Source organism: Narcine bancroftii, chromosome 4, assembly GCF_036971445.1.
Source record: "Narcine bancroftii isolate sNarBan1 chromosome 4, sNarBan1.hap1, whole genome shotgun sequence".
Classification (NCBI taxonomy): Eukaryota; Metazoa; Chordata; class Chondrichthyes; order Torpediniformes; family Narcinidae; genus Narcine; species Narcine bancroftii.
The window spans coordinates 120448833-120463676 of record NC_091472.1 but is presented as its reverse complement, the minus strand read 5'-3'; the positions used below and the strand labels follow the sequence as shown (position 1 = coordinate 120463676).

General features: G+C 39.6%; 1 protein-coding gene across 4 annotated transcripts in view; it reads right to left on the bottom strand.

Annotated features, from left to right (window-relative positions):
• pi4kab (phosphatidylinositol 4-kinase, catalytic, alpha b) overlaps window positions 1–14844 on the bottom strand; it is a 162684-nt gene that overhangs the window by 77250 nt on the left and 70590 nt on the right. For 3 of the 4 annotated variants that reach the window (XM_069932626.1, XM_069932623.1, XM_069932624.1), the window contains exons 20-27: window positions 12268–12376; window positions 10973–11109; window positions 10207–10340; window positions 10038–10120; window positions 8809–8879; window positions 8589–8713; window positions 3038–3119; window positions 2865–2948 (exon numbers count right to left, since the gene is read on the bottom strand). In XM_069932626.1, the coding sequence (XP_069788727.1) occupies window positions 2865–2948; window positions 3038–3119; window positions 8589–8713; window positions 8809–8879; window positions 10038–10120; window positions 10207–10340; window positions 10973–11109; window positions 12268–12376 (825 nt within the window). The remainder of the gene's footprint in view (window positions 1–2864; window positions 2949–3037; window positions 3120–8588; window positions 8714–8808; window positions 8880–10037; window positions 10121–10206; window positions 10341–10972; window positions 11110–12267; window positions 12377–14844) is intronic. The other variant, XM_069932625.1, reaches the window with a different exon arrangement.

Sequence of the window (14844 nt, the reverse complement as noted above, 5' to 3'; positions counted from 1 at the left end):
ATATCCTTTTCCCTGCAGGCACGACAGAATGAAAAAGGAATTTTTGTCAGAACCTGCAGATGCTAGGAATTGGAAATAAAATCAGAGAATTGGGGTAATATTCAGCAGGTTAGGAGGTTAGGGAACATCTAGAGAAACATTAAACACTACAGGACAGTGCAGACTCTTCGGTCATCAATGTTGTGCCGACCCATATATTCCTTAAGAAAAAGTATTAAACCCTCCCCCCCTCATAACCCTCTATTTTTATTCCACCCATTTGCCTGTCTAGGAGTCTCTTAAATGCCCCTAATGTTTCAGCCTCCACCACCATCCCTGGCAAGGCATTTCAGACATCCAGAACTCTGTGTAAAAAACAATTACCTCTTGTGTCTCCCCTAAACTTCCCTCCCTCCACTTTGTACTCCCATCCTTTGGTGTTAGCTATTCCTGCCCTGGGAAACAGGCGATGGCTTTCTACTCTATTCCTCTCATAATCTTGTAGATCTCGATCAAGTCTCCCTCTCATCCTTCTATGCGCCAAAGAAAAAAGTACCAACTCTGCTAACTTTGCCATACAGGACTTATTTTCCAGTTCAGGCAACACCGTGGTAAATCTCCTCTGCACCCTCTCCATAGCTTCCATGTCTTTCGTATAATGAGCTGACCAAAACTAAACACAATACTCTAAGTCTAAGAGATTTATAGGGCTGCAACATGACCTCTCTACTGAACTCAATCCTCCAACTGATAAAGCACAGCATCCCATTGACCTTCTTAACTTTCCTATCAACCTGTGTAGCGACCTTGAGGGATATATGGATTTGGACCCCAAGGTCCCTCTGTTCATCCACACTTAAGTAACTGACCATTAACCCTGTACTCAGCCTTCTGGTTTGTCCTTCCAAAATGCATCACCTCACACTTATCCAGATTGAACTGCCATTTTTTCACCCAAGTCTGCATCCTGTCTATTTCCTTTTGTAACCTTTGACAACCTTCAGCTCCATCCGTAACTCATCTGACCTTCATGTCATCCACAAACATAATGACCCAGCCTTCTGCCTCTTCATCCAGGTCATTTATTAGAATCACAAAAAGGAGTCAGAGAACAGATCCATGTGGTACTAGTCACTAACCTCCAGGCAATATGCTTTCCTTCTATTACTACTCTCTGCTTTCTACCTGCAAGCCAATTTTTTTATCCACCCGGCTAAGGTTACACGGATCCCATGCCTCAAGACCTCCTGAACGAGTCTCAGAGGGTTAGGGTTAGGGACACCTTGTTAAATGCATACTAAAATGCACGTAGACCATATCTACCACCTTACCATTTCTTTTGTTACCTTCTCAAAAAAACTCAATTAGGTTCGTGAGGCACGACCTTCCCTTCACAAAGCCATGCTGACTATCCTTGAGTAGATGGTATTTCTCCAAATGCTCAAAGATCCTTTCCTTAAGAATCCTCTCCAATAGTTTGCACCTCATTGACGTAAGACTCACCAATCTATACTTCCCAGGATTCTTCCTATTACTTTTTTTAAATGAGGAGACTACATTTGCAATTCTCCAATCCTCCGGCACCTCTCCTGAAGCCAAAGATCACAGCTACTGCCCCAGCTATCTCTTCCCTCACTTCCCACAGCAACCTGGGGTATATAGTTTCTGGCCCCAGGGACCTATCCATCTTAATGTTTTTAAGAAGATCCAATACTTCCTCTTTCTTAATCTCAACACTGTCCAGCACACAAGCCTGTTCCATTCCGACCTCACCCTGATCAAGGTCCTTTTCTCTTGTGAATTCTGGAGCAAAGTATTCATTTAGGACACCTCATCCTCATCCACTTCCAGGCACGTTGCCTCCTTTATCCTTTAGCAGCCTTCTGTTCTTCACATACGCATGAAAACTCCTTCCTGTTTCCTGCTTCCTATATCTAACATAAGCTTCCTTATTCCTCTTAACTAGCTGCCTCACCTGTTTCGTCAACCATGGTTCCCTTTTCCTACCATTTTTTTCTTGTCCCAGTGGGACAAACTTATCCTGAACCCAGCACAAGTGAGCCCTAAAGTTCTTCCAATTTCGATCTGTGCTTTCTCCTTTCAACATCTGTTTCTAATTTACTCTCGCTAGTTCCTGCCTCATCCCATCTGTGGAAAGAGAATTAATGTTTCAGTTTAGGAACTCTTGGTCAGGACTGGGAAAGAAAGACAAGGAAGACAAATTTAAATCGCAGGAAATAGGAGTAAAGTACGACAAAAAGAATATCTGTGATAGGGCAAGGCCAAATCAAATGAGACAATTAGAAGGTGTTCATGTTTCTTTGTCTATGTTAAATGCTGCTATTGTGTAAGGCACATCAGAATAAAATCCTATTCATCCATTACAACAAGAATAAAACAGGAAGAGATATTGCCCAAACATTAGCCTCATAATGGCTTCATTGACTTTCATTGACACAATTCTGATCCTCGTGCTGAAAAATGGCAACTACAGACTCCAAAGGTAATCAAAAGCTTAGAAGCAAGCCTAGTTCTCTTATACCTGCATCAATGAAGCAATTAAACGAACCCAAGTACTCATAAACACCTGTGAAGCAAAATGTCCCAAATATTACAGTGCCCTGAAATGAGGTGACTATGTATTAAAAAGTGCTGTAATTTCTACATGGCCAAACCAAAATATATACAACTTTAAATAAAAGCTGAAATGTGCAATTTAATCACATATGAATTATTTGATTACAAATTTAAAACTGTGGAGTACAGGGAGAAAGAAAGAAAAGAAAGTGTCTTTGTCCCAAACATTACTGAGGGCACTCTATGTTCCACCCAGAGACTTAAGGCTCTGTCCCTGTGCTGTACTGTTCCATGGTTTATGACCTTACCTCTCTGGCTTCATTGGTGTCAGGAACAGTGATCCTGTAAGGGGTATCCAGAATATCATAAAAAGGTTGATCCTTGTGAATATCCTGCAATGTAGAATCCATTTAATATAAATTATTCTGATCATGAGAATGTTCTTCCAAGAACACTGCCATCAATTCATTCTGCTTCTTACCGCACTGAGGGAAAGGGAAAGCGTCTGAAGAATATCCAGCATGGTTTTCAGGACAGAACCATTCCACAACAAATGTGGAAACCTGGAATAAACAAGAAATGATAATCAAATAGATTCTGTGTCTTTGATTGGAGAAGCTAACCACAAAATTTGAGTAACAAGAGACTGCAAATGCACATGACGTAGGAAGGGGTTCAGACTATTCAGCCCATCGAGTCTGCTCCACAATTCAAATCATGCCTAATGCATTTTTCCTTTTAACCCTATTCTCCTGGCTTCTCCACATAACTTTTGATACCCTCACTAATCAAGAACCCATTAACCTCTGCTTTAAATCTCCCCAATGATTTTGCCTCCATCAGTGTCTGTAGCAATGAATTCTGCAGATTCACCAGCCCTCAGGCTGAAGAAATTTCTCCTCATCTCTGTTCTAAAGGTGGATAAAGGGGAACTAATATTTGGATATCCAAAAGGCATTTAACTAAGTCACACACAAAAGTTTGCTGCAAAAAGGAGGAAATATAAGGATCAGGTAATCTATTTAGCATGGATAGGGAATGATTAATAGAAAAGAGTATAAGGATGATCAAGATGAATGAGCCATTGTTGGATTGGGAATCATCAACCAGCAAGATTCCATAGATATCAAGAACCGCAAATATTTTAAAAATCCTACTCATCACTGGGAATAAGGAACTGAGGGTATTTCCTTTAAATTCTTTACAACAATTTAAAGTCAGAATAAAAGAATATGGAGAAATATCTGGTTATAAAATTAATTGGGATAAAAGTGAAGTTCTGCCTTTAGTTAATAGGGATTATGCAAAATGTAAGAAAGTAATTGAATTTAGATGCCCATTTGTTCAATAAAATATTTTGGTATTGGTGTGCAACCAGATTTTTTTTCCTTACTAAAGAAAATTAAAGATTTGGAACGATGGAATATGTTACCTATTAGTTTAATAGGAAGAGTAAATTTTGTTAAGATGAATGTTTTAATTCAAAATATTTATTTCAATCGATTCCAAATGCAATTCCTTGATACATTTTTAAGGAATTAAGCGTTTGTGTTAGAAATTTTTTTTAAAAAAAAAGGGAAAATGGCAAGAGTTTCTTTGGAAAAATTAATGTGGAAATATGATTTGGGTGGTTTACAGCTCCCCAATTTTATGAATTATTATAAAGCAGCCCAAGTGAGATTTATTAATGTAATGTATGATTTAATTAAAGTTCCAGCACAAGTGAATATAGAACTTAATAAAATAAGGGAAATAAATCCACAAAAATGTATTTATAAATGGAATACACAATTGTTAATAGCGAACAGAGAAACACCCATACTGAAACATTTAATTGAGCTTTGAAATAAGATTGATAAAGAGATTAGAGGAGGAGGCTTAATGTTAAGAAGAACAGCTTCATTTCAAAATAGACTTATTCCATTTTCTATGGGAAATCCATTTTTAAAGATTTGGCAAAATGATGGTATTAAGAAAATTAAAGATTGATTTGAAGCTAGGAAATGTATTATTTTTACTAGAATGAAGGAAAAGTTTAAGGTATTGGAAAGGACTCGATTTTCCTATTATCAAATTAAGAGATATTCATTGGAAAGTTTTGGTCAAGATTTAGTATTACCAGCAGAAAATGAGGTAGAGTTATTGTTAAGTACTGGAAATATAAAGAAATTTATTTCAAGTACGTATAAATTACTACAAAAGAAAGATTGGAAGGAAGGGGTTTATAAATCAAGACATAGGTTGGAAAAATATTTAAATAAGCAGATAGATGAATATAAATAGACTGAGATATGTAGAGAAAGTATGAAAAGTACAATATATGTGAGATGTAGGCTAATTCAGTATAATTTTATTCATTAATTCTATTTGATACCACAAAAGTTACATAAAATGAACCATATTTATTCAGATTTATGTTTTAGATGTGGACAGGAAGTCAGTACATTTCTGCATTCAACTTGGCAGTGTTCCACAGTTAAACCTTTTTGGTTTGAAATAGGTAATTTATTAGAACCAATTAAGGAGGTAAAATTCCCACAGGATCCAATGCAGTTTTTGCTCGGACATATTAGAGGGGTTAAACCTAAATTAAAACTGAATATGTATCAAGCAAAATTTGCTCAAATTGCTTTGGCAATAGCTAGAAAATGTATTGCTAGAACTTGGAAATTGGATATTGACTTGGGACTAGATGGATGACATGCAGAACTTTGGAGTTGTATTCCACGAGAAAATTACTTACAATTTAAGAGATAATGCTATATATTTTGGAAAATATGATACCCATATTTAGAAAATGTGGGTATTAATATTTAAATGCATCTCAAACATTCCCTTTCTCTGAGAGGTCTCCATAAGATATTGAAAAGTAAATTATTCCTGATGTGGTTCTCTTGTCCGCATTTGTAGGGGGATGGAGGTAGTAGAAGGTTTATTCCAATTTACTTTATTTTCTTCCTTTTCTCTCTCTCTCTCTCTCTCTGACACACACATAGGGGTTGAATTTGAAAATTTGTAAATGTTTATTTTCGTGGTTTTAATTTTAAATAAAGTGTGTGTGTATATATATATATATATATATGTTCCTTTTTTATATATATATATATATATGTTCCTTTTTTATATATATATATATATATATGTTCCTTTTTTATATATATATATATATATATATATGTTCCTTTTTTATATATATAAAAAAGGAACTGAGAGTAGATAACCAAATTTGCTCATGATATAAAGATTAACGATGAAACAAGGGATAGTAAATTTTGAGGACACACATGGATGTCGATTGCTTGAGTGGGAAAGAAGTTGGCAGTTGGAGTTTTGTGTGAGAAAACTAACTTACAAAATGGTGCAATACGAGGGAATCTAGGAGTCTGGTTACAAAGATTAATCCACAGGTACAGTGAGTAATTAGACCAAATGGAACTTCATTTTATATTTAAAAGGGACAAGGAGTAATACTACATTTAGAATGTAACATACATGAAATTCATTAACTTTTGCCTACTGCAAGGCAGGCAGAGAGTTGCCACTTTGTCTAGCATCCCTCACAGAAACCTATAAAACCTAGGCAGTCTCCCTCCAAATCCTGAGCTTGCTTAGCTTCTGAGATCAGACAATCCCAGGCATATTCAGGCTATTAGCATGGAAGATTCAATGCAACTTCATGGAGGTCCAGTGAGGATTTGCATTGGAAGCAGTCCAGAGAAAGTTCACAACATTAATCTCTCGATGAATGGGGCAGAGTTATGAAAACCACTCAAGCAGATTGGGACTACACTGACTGGGGTTTAAAAACAAAGAGGTGACCTCATTGAAAAGAAAAAGTGTATGTTGAGGAGATGCTTCATCAGGAGGGCCCAAAATAAGACATTGTCCATTTAAGAAAGAGATGTGAAATAACTTATTCTCAAAGAGCTGATCCAGAAAATTGGAGGAACAACACCTGATATTCTGTTTGGGCACTCTCCAACTAGATGGCATTAACATTGATAGTTCTGGTTTCCCTTAGGCCCCTTCACTATCACCCTCTCTTCCCCATCCCTGTTTCCTTTCCTCTAGCTCCTAACCCCATTTCCCTCCAATCAGAGAGCTACTCCCTCTTTCCAACACTTCTCAGATTTTTTTTCTCTTCTACTTTCCCATATCAAGTCATCAATTTTATTCTCATCTGATTGTACAACCGACAAAACAGCATTCTGTGGTCCTCTGTGCAAAATAGGCAGACACACAACCAGACATAGCACACATATAGACAAATATACATATGCAGGACAAGGATTATAGCTATTATAAATAAATAAATGTCGTTTCCCACATATGAGCATCTCCAATGGTTAGTGTGAGCAGTTTCATTGGTCGTTTAGTATTCTCACGGCCCGTGGGAAGAAGCCGTTCCTCAGCCTACTGGTATTGGCCCTGATACTCCTGTATTTCTTCCCACCTGTGACAGGGGTGGTCAAACTTGCTTAAGAGCCACACAAAATAAACTTCAGATGTTTGAGAGCCACAAGACATGAAAAAAATATTACATACGTTTTCATTCTTACATGCACATTTTGATACAAATATTTTACATAACTAGAGAAATACATGTTCCTGGATGTAATAATATTTACTCATTTATGTAGCTTTTAAACTGCTAATTTGTATTGATTACAATAATCAAAATGTACATAACATATACTTGTGTAATAGTTGAATTTCTTAGACCAATTTTGAGGGGGTCAATTATTACACACATACAATTTTTGACCATGTTAAGTATCTGAGTCATTCAAGACATCAGGAGCTCAGATGGACGGCTGGCATGGACTGGGTGGTAAGTCCGCAATCGAGGTGTCAGGAGCTTGGATGGATCGGCGGGCAGTGGGTTTTTGGGAGCTTAGATGGGTGGGCAGCCGAGGCGTTGAGAGTTTGGATGGCAAGCAGCCAGGGCAACGGGAGCTTGGATGAATAGGCAGCCAGGGCAACGGGAACTCTGGAGGGCAGCCAGCCTGGATCACATTAATTCCACTGCCCGTAACACAGCCACACACGCCACAATCACGTGATTGAAAGCCACGTCCACTAACACTGCACATTCATGTCAAAGAGCCACTTGTGGCTCACAGTTTGGTCACCCTTGACCTATGACCTCCTGTCTGTGGACTTGTTCTCATTTCCCTGCCCCACCATTTTATTTAAGCGCCTGCCTTCTTTTTGCTCGTTCTTTGATGAAGAACTCAGGTCCAAAATGTTGGTTATTTACCTTTGCTACATAAAGTACACTGTATGACCTGCTGAGTTTCTCAAGTATTTTTATGTATTTTAACCACGTTCAGTGTCTGCAAACTTTCTTCTTTAACCTCACAGAAAATTAAAGGACTCTCCTATCCTAGAGAACTTTCAAAGTCAAATCATTGTATACATCCAAGGTGGAAAATGACATTAATTTAAATTCCAAAGAATTTTTTGAAGGGTACTAGAACTATATAATGTTTAGGTCAGCCATGATCTGATTGAATGGAGGTGCAGACACAAGGGGAAAAATAGCCCTATCCTGGCTGGGTTTCTAAAACAAAATGTTGCTTACTTCAGAAAATTACCTAGAATCTAAAGAATACAAATAGGTTATTTAGCCCAAAATGAATAAAACAACCAGGGTGGATAAAGGGGAACTATTAGATGTAACCTATTTCGACATTCAGAAGGCATCTGATTAAGTCAGTGTAATCTCATTTTCCGCACAAACTCTTCTCGACCCTCCTAAAGCACCTGTGTGTGCATTTCAATCCCACTCTCTCTCATTTACTTTCCCTATACCCTCAAATGTTGTTCAACTCCAGGACTATGTATCCACATTTTAACCATTCACAAGGCGAAAAGGTCCCTGCCAAGCGTTCAGCTAGATTTATTAGGCACAAGGTTTTATTGAGAGCACTCAATTTTGGTCATCCTCACAGCAACTGTGGTTTGAAAAATGCAACGCCATATGTTTCAATATTAGTTTCAAAAGAAACAAGGTTAATTTTGTGACATACTTATCCACCAAGCCGGATAAAAATTTGTCTGCAACTCTTCGAATCCTCTTGTGAACATGGTTAAAATTGACCAACAGGAACTGGGCATGTTTCTCCAGCTCTTCCTCATTTTCCTTGGTTCTGGGCTGTTAAAGATAATAATAATGTTTCTTTTTAAGGAATTACAAACACACCAACAATGCTTTCGTTGGGAAGGACATCAAGTTGAAGTACATAGTACCTTGTCTGCAATAACAGCGAGGAAAACCTCAAAAACTTTATCAGCCACTGCAATCACACACTGCATCATGCCTGTGAAACAGATCAAGAAAACTTTATCAGTCCCAATGAGCAAGATTCCTACAGTGCACCAGTGACTAAGTTCGGCATGTGCCCTATGTGGGTCAACAACTTCTACAGGGGCACCATAGAAAACGAGCTTGCTGAATGCATCACAGCCTGGGATAGGAGGTGTTCCACTCAAGATCGGAAGCTACAAAAGTTTAGGAATGCAGCTCAGAACATTACACAAACTTCCTTCCCCTTCCTTCCAACAACTACTTCCGTATTCCCATTGCCTAGGAAAGGCAGCCAACATATTGAAGAACACATTAAACCCTGGACACATTCTCATCTCCCTCCTCCCATTGGAAGAAAGCTCAAGTGTGAAAACACACAACAGCCTTAAAGAGTTTTGGAGCCAAAGCCAATAGGCTCCTCAATGAAGAGTGCTCTCACACTGCTGTGGCTTCGTGCTAATTGATCTGTTTGACCTCATTGTAACTATATACTATGTAATTGTTCTCTTGTTCTTCTACTAGTACATATGTATGAGCGTTTGAGTTAACCTGTTAGTCTGCTCGTGGAATAGCCTGTACTGTACTGGGTATAATGTGACATGTAAACTTGAGACTATTTGACGCCACCTTTCGCTCAGCCAGTGTGCTTTAATTTGCAACTATCCTCATTGGTGGAGAAGACTGGTACAATAGAGACATTTTAAAGGCTCTTAGAAAGCCACATGAATGCAAGAAAAAGATGCTTTAAATTTAAACATACAGCCCAGTCACAGGCCCATCTGCCTCACAAGTCCATGCTGCCCAAATGACCAATTAACTTACAACCCCTGTATGTTTTTGAAGGGTGGAAGGAAACAGAGGAAACTCATGCAAACATGGGAAGAACATACAGACAGCACCAGATTCAAACCAGAGTTGTTGGTGCTGTAACAGCAGTGTGTTAATGATTATGGGCTGTGATTGGGAAGGGTTAGATTGATGGTGGTGTAGGTTTATATAGGTCAGTACCGCAAGATGGACTGAAGTAGTGTTGTACTATTCTAGGTCATACACAGGAGAACTGAGCAGTGGGAGTGAACTTCTCTTAAGCAGTATGATTAGTAAAACACTCAGACATCAATGGCAGCAGCACAGACGAACTGTGATTAATTCTTACACTTTAAATGCTTACCAGCTTTATCTTTTTGAATGGCCTTGTCCTCCAAGTAGCGAAACATAACCTGAAAACGGTCCTGATCTGTTGATCGAGATACCCTACAAATCAAAATGTAGCATTGTCAGGAACAATATGAAGCAGCATTGAAAAGTATTCTTGCATTTCACTCAATGTTTCTCCAGACCTCATGTATTCCAAACGATATACAGAAAGTAGATAGGTAGACATTGCAAAATCCAGCTTATTTATGAGAGCCGACACTTCAGGAGGAGGATCTAGCAGATTTATGATGGTGCTTCTTAATTCGTTCAGTTCAGCCTAACGAAAACAAATAAGTGGGAAAAAGTCATCATACTTCAGCATTAAGAAAGTAGGTTGTTAAAGGACGCGACTTACATCAAATAAAATTAGTAAAGTCTGCAGCATTGTACTCAGTGCAAAAAGCCTCAAACTAATGAGCACATCAGCAAAAAATTGAAAAACCTGATTGTGTCACAATGCCTGTTCGTGCACCAGGTCTGTCCTCACCTCAGGTATGTAACAAGGCCTGGTTCCAGCACCATCTCCTTCAGTGCCTTTAATGAGACAAGGATTTCTCTACTCCTGAACTGCATAATCCTTCATTCTTTTTTTCTCTCAAAAGAAATGTTATTTTCAACTTCATGTTTGACTCCAAATGAACATAGCTGATATACAGTCAATTTCTTGTCATGTGTCACCACAAAAACACCTTATTTTTGCCCGAGGATAACTGAATATTTATGACCGTCACAACTTATTGTCTCTTTTAATTTAATTCAATTACAGTAGATTACAATGTAGTTTTTTTTTTACAAGTACCTGTTCAGGTGCAGCATGTAAGAATTTTGGTGCACATGTAGTGTCACTAAAATCAATATTCATCACAAAGTCATTAGTGAATCCTTTCCTTGTGAAAAGGATGTTCTTACCGGTGACACAGTGTCATTCTTCAGGGCTGAGTTGTACTGCAGTTCTGAGCGCAAGGGCTCTCCTCCAGGAAAAGTCAGTAATGGGGACTTGGTGGCTATTTCACACACCCCCTCATACCACTCCTCTGGCCACAGCCCTACAGGAAGAGAAGCCGCCAACACCTTCAGCATTAGTCCTATGATACAGACCTGCGATGTTTCCATTCGCACCTTCCAACAAAATAAACAATGCAAACTGAGAAATATCTAACTTTTCCTGGTTCCGATGAAAGGTAATTGACCAGAAACGTTTTCTCTCCATGGATGTGGCCTAACTCAGTGAGTACATTTTGCTTTTATTTCATATTTTCATCATGTCAATTTTGTGCTATTTAATGATCATTATCAAAGTTTTAAAAATGTGCAATATTTACCTAACTAACATGCATTGTGAAATCTTTGGATTTGTATGATCTTCATGCTTATTCAAAATTCATCTGTTTGAGAAATCAAGTCACTTAGTTTATTCCTAATGAAGTTAAATAGTCTATTTTGTTTCTGTGCAGGTGAAAAGAATGACCATATGCTGGGCAAAGTTTATTTTCACACAGTTCTTGGACCTTGACTGAAAAACCAGTGTCTAGTTAGCATCAAAACTTCAAACCCCATCACACTGAGCACTGGTGCATCTCATGGCTGCATGCTCAACCCACTATTGTTCACACTGTTATCTCACAAATCTACTGCTAGGCTTAGCTCGGAAAGAATCAAGTTTTTGCTTTCATTAAGAATAACGTCAGAGCAAACTCAGGTAAAATAAATGAGTAAGCAACTAAAACCAAGGCAAAAATGTTAATTGGAAAGAAAAGCAAGATGATGGCTCCTGAGTGTGAATATTTTATTGGAACGTGCTGCTGGTGTCATCATGCTCCCCTTGAAGCCTAAGCATGAGAGCTCTATTGCATCCCATTTAACAAGGCAATACTTCACCTAAGTGACTTGAAGCTTCAAAAGGGAAACAGACCGACAGAAGAGAAATTGAAGGAATGGTCAAAAAGAAAGAGTGAGACAGCAAGAGGAAAGAGTCAATGAATTAAAAACAAACAATAAAATTAATAAAAAGTTTACAATTCTTCAAATCCTACCCTTAAATTGCAATTATATTCATAAGCTATCCATAACAGTTCTCAGATTCTTTCATGCCTAACACTTCTAAAGCCTGTGAGACTTGAGAAATTTCACATTAATAGGTCTTGGACCAATGGTTTTGGAAATGCAAACAGAACAACACAGTAATTTAGCAGTCTGGCAGGTACCTGAACCCTCCACTGCAAATCCCATCACGACAGAGTAGAGCCAGAAGTCTCGGAACAGCTTCTGAAGCCTGGGTTTAGCATCCTTGATTGGAGGCAGTCGCCTGGTCAGCTGCAGAACAGAATCTGTATGATTAGTGGCTCCAAGCTCCTTAACATACCTACCTTGGCTCAATCATCACTCTGAAAGTCTTTAAGCTGAAGTTTTAAAATAGGCAAAGTGAGCTGCAATTGCCAAAATATAGAAAACCAACAAGGTCGGGTCAGATACAGCAATGAGCTCTCTGAACCCTTCTCCATTAACAATGGCGTGAAGCAAGGCTGTGTTCTCGCACCAACCCTCTTTTCAATCTTCTTCAGCATGATGCTGAACCAAGCCATGAAAGACCCCAACAATGAAGACGCTGTTTACATCCGGTACCGCACGGATGGCAGTCTCTTCAATCTGAGGCGCCTGCAAGCTCACACCAAGACACAAGAGAAACTTGTCCGTGAACTACTCTTTGCAGACGATGCCGCTTTAGTTGCCCATTCAGAGCCAGCTCTTCAGCGCTTGACGTCCTGCTTTGCGGAAACTGCCAAAATGTTTGGCCTGGAAGTCAGCCTGAAGAAAACTGAGGTCCTCCATCAGCCAGCTCCCCACCATGACTACCAGCCCCCCCATATCTCCATCGGGCACACAAAACTCAAAACGGTCAACCAGTTTACCTATCTCGGCTGCACCATTTCATCAGATGCAAGGATCGACAATGAGATAGACAACAGACTCGCCAAGGCAAATAGCGCCTTTGGAAGACTACACAAAAGAGTCTGGAAAAACAACCAACTGAAAAACCTCACAAAGATAAGCGTATACAGAGCCGTTGTCATACCCACACTCCTGTTCGGCTCCGAATCATGGGTCCTCTACCGGCACCACCTACGGCTCCTAGAACGCTTCCACCAGCGTTGTCTCCGCTCCATCCTCAACATCCATTGGAGCGCTCACACCCCTAACGTCGAGGTACTCGAGATGGCAGAGGTCGACAGCATCGAGTCCACGCTGCTGAAGATCCAGCTGCGCTGGATGGGTCACGTCTCCAGAATGGAGGACCATCGCCTTCCCAAGATCGTATTATATGGCGAGCTCTCCACTGGCCACCGTGACAGAGGTGCACCAAAGAAAAGGTACAAGGACTGCCTAAAGAAATCTCTTGGTGCCTGCCACATTGACCACCGCCAGTGGGCTGATAACGCCTCAAACCGTGCATCTTGGCGCCTCACAGTTTGGCGGGCAGCAACCTCCTTTGAAGAAGACCGCAGAGCCCACCTCACTGACAAAAGGCAAAGGAGGAAAAACCCAACACCCAACCCCAACCAACCAATTTTCCCCTGCAACCGCTGCAATCGTGTCTGCCTGTCCCGCATCGGACTTGTCAGCCACAAACGAGCCTGCAGCTGACGTGGACTTTTTACCCCCTCCATAAATCTTCGTCTGCGAAGCCAAGCCAAAGAAAAAGAAAAGAATATATTTTTAAAATAATTTTTTCAAAATATAAAGCAATTTAAAAAAAGAAATTTTCTTTGCTGATACACTAGAGAGGTACCAGTTTTGATGGTCCTCATTTAACTTACACCAAAAATTAGGCAAATTTTCAAGTTCAATTTATTAAGCCAAGACCATCCTCAGCTGATGGCTGTCTTCACATTTGGCAAAAAAAATTACAAAACATTTTATGACTTCATTACACAAGGTCACTTTCATGAAATTCATTAGTTCAGGTTTATTGTCACCTTGTCCTCCTCAACCTCCTTAGGAAATATAGACCCTGCTGTGCCTTCCAGACTAATGAGGAGGTATTGTGGGTCCAAGTTAGGTCACTGTTTAAATCAGCGATTTTCAAACTTTTTCTTTCCACTCACATACCACCTTAAGCAATCCCTATGCCATAATTGCTCTATGATTAGTAAAGGATTACTTAAGGTGGAACGTGAGTGGAAAGAAGTTTGAAAACCACTGTTTTAATTGACTCGTTATGTGCATGGGTTCATCACTCCAAAGGAAATGGACCAATGACAATTTTTCTCAAGCAAAACATTTCTGTAACAATTGGGTCTAGAGCAGTGGTTCTCAACCTTCCCCCCCCCACTCACATACCACCTTAAATAATTCCTTATTCATCAAAGAGCACCTATGGCATAGGGATTACTTAAGGTGGTTCGTGAGAGGAAAGAAAAAGTTTGAAAACCACTTTTTAAACCACCGGTTTAAATGGATGCCAGAAAATTTGCACTCCCCACTCTCTCTACGACGGAGCCATTGTGTACTGGGGAGTGGTTCTTCGCCCTCCTGAAGCCCACAATCATCTCCTTTGTCTTGTCCATTTTTAGACTCCGGTTGTTGCTCTTGCACCACTGTACAAGCCTTTCACCCTCCCTTCTCCGAGCAGACTCCTCATTGTTGCTGATGAGGCCAACTACCATTGTGCCATCCACAAACTTGATGATTCTGTCTGAGCTAAACCTAGCAGTAGACTCGTGAGATAGCAGTGTGAACAATAGTGGGTTGAGCATGCAGCCATGAGGTGCACCAGTGCTCAG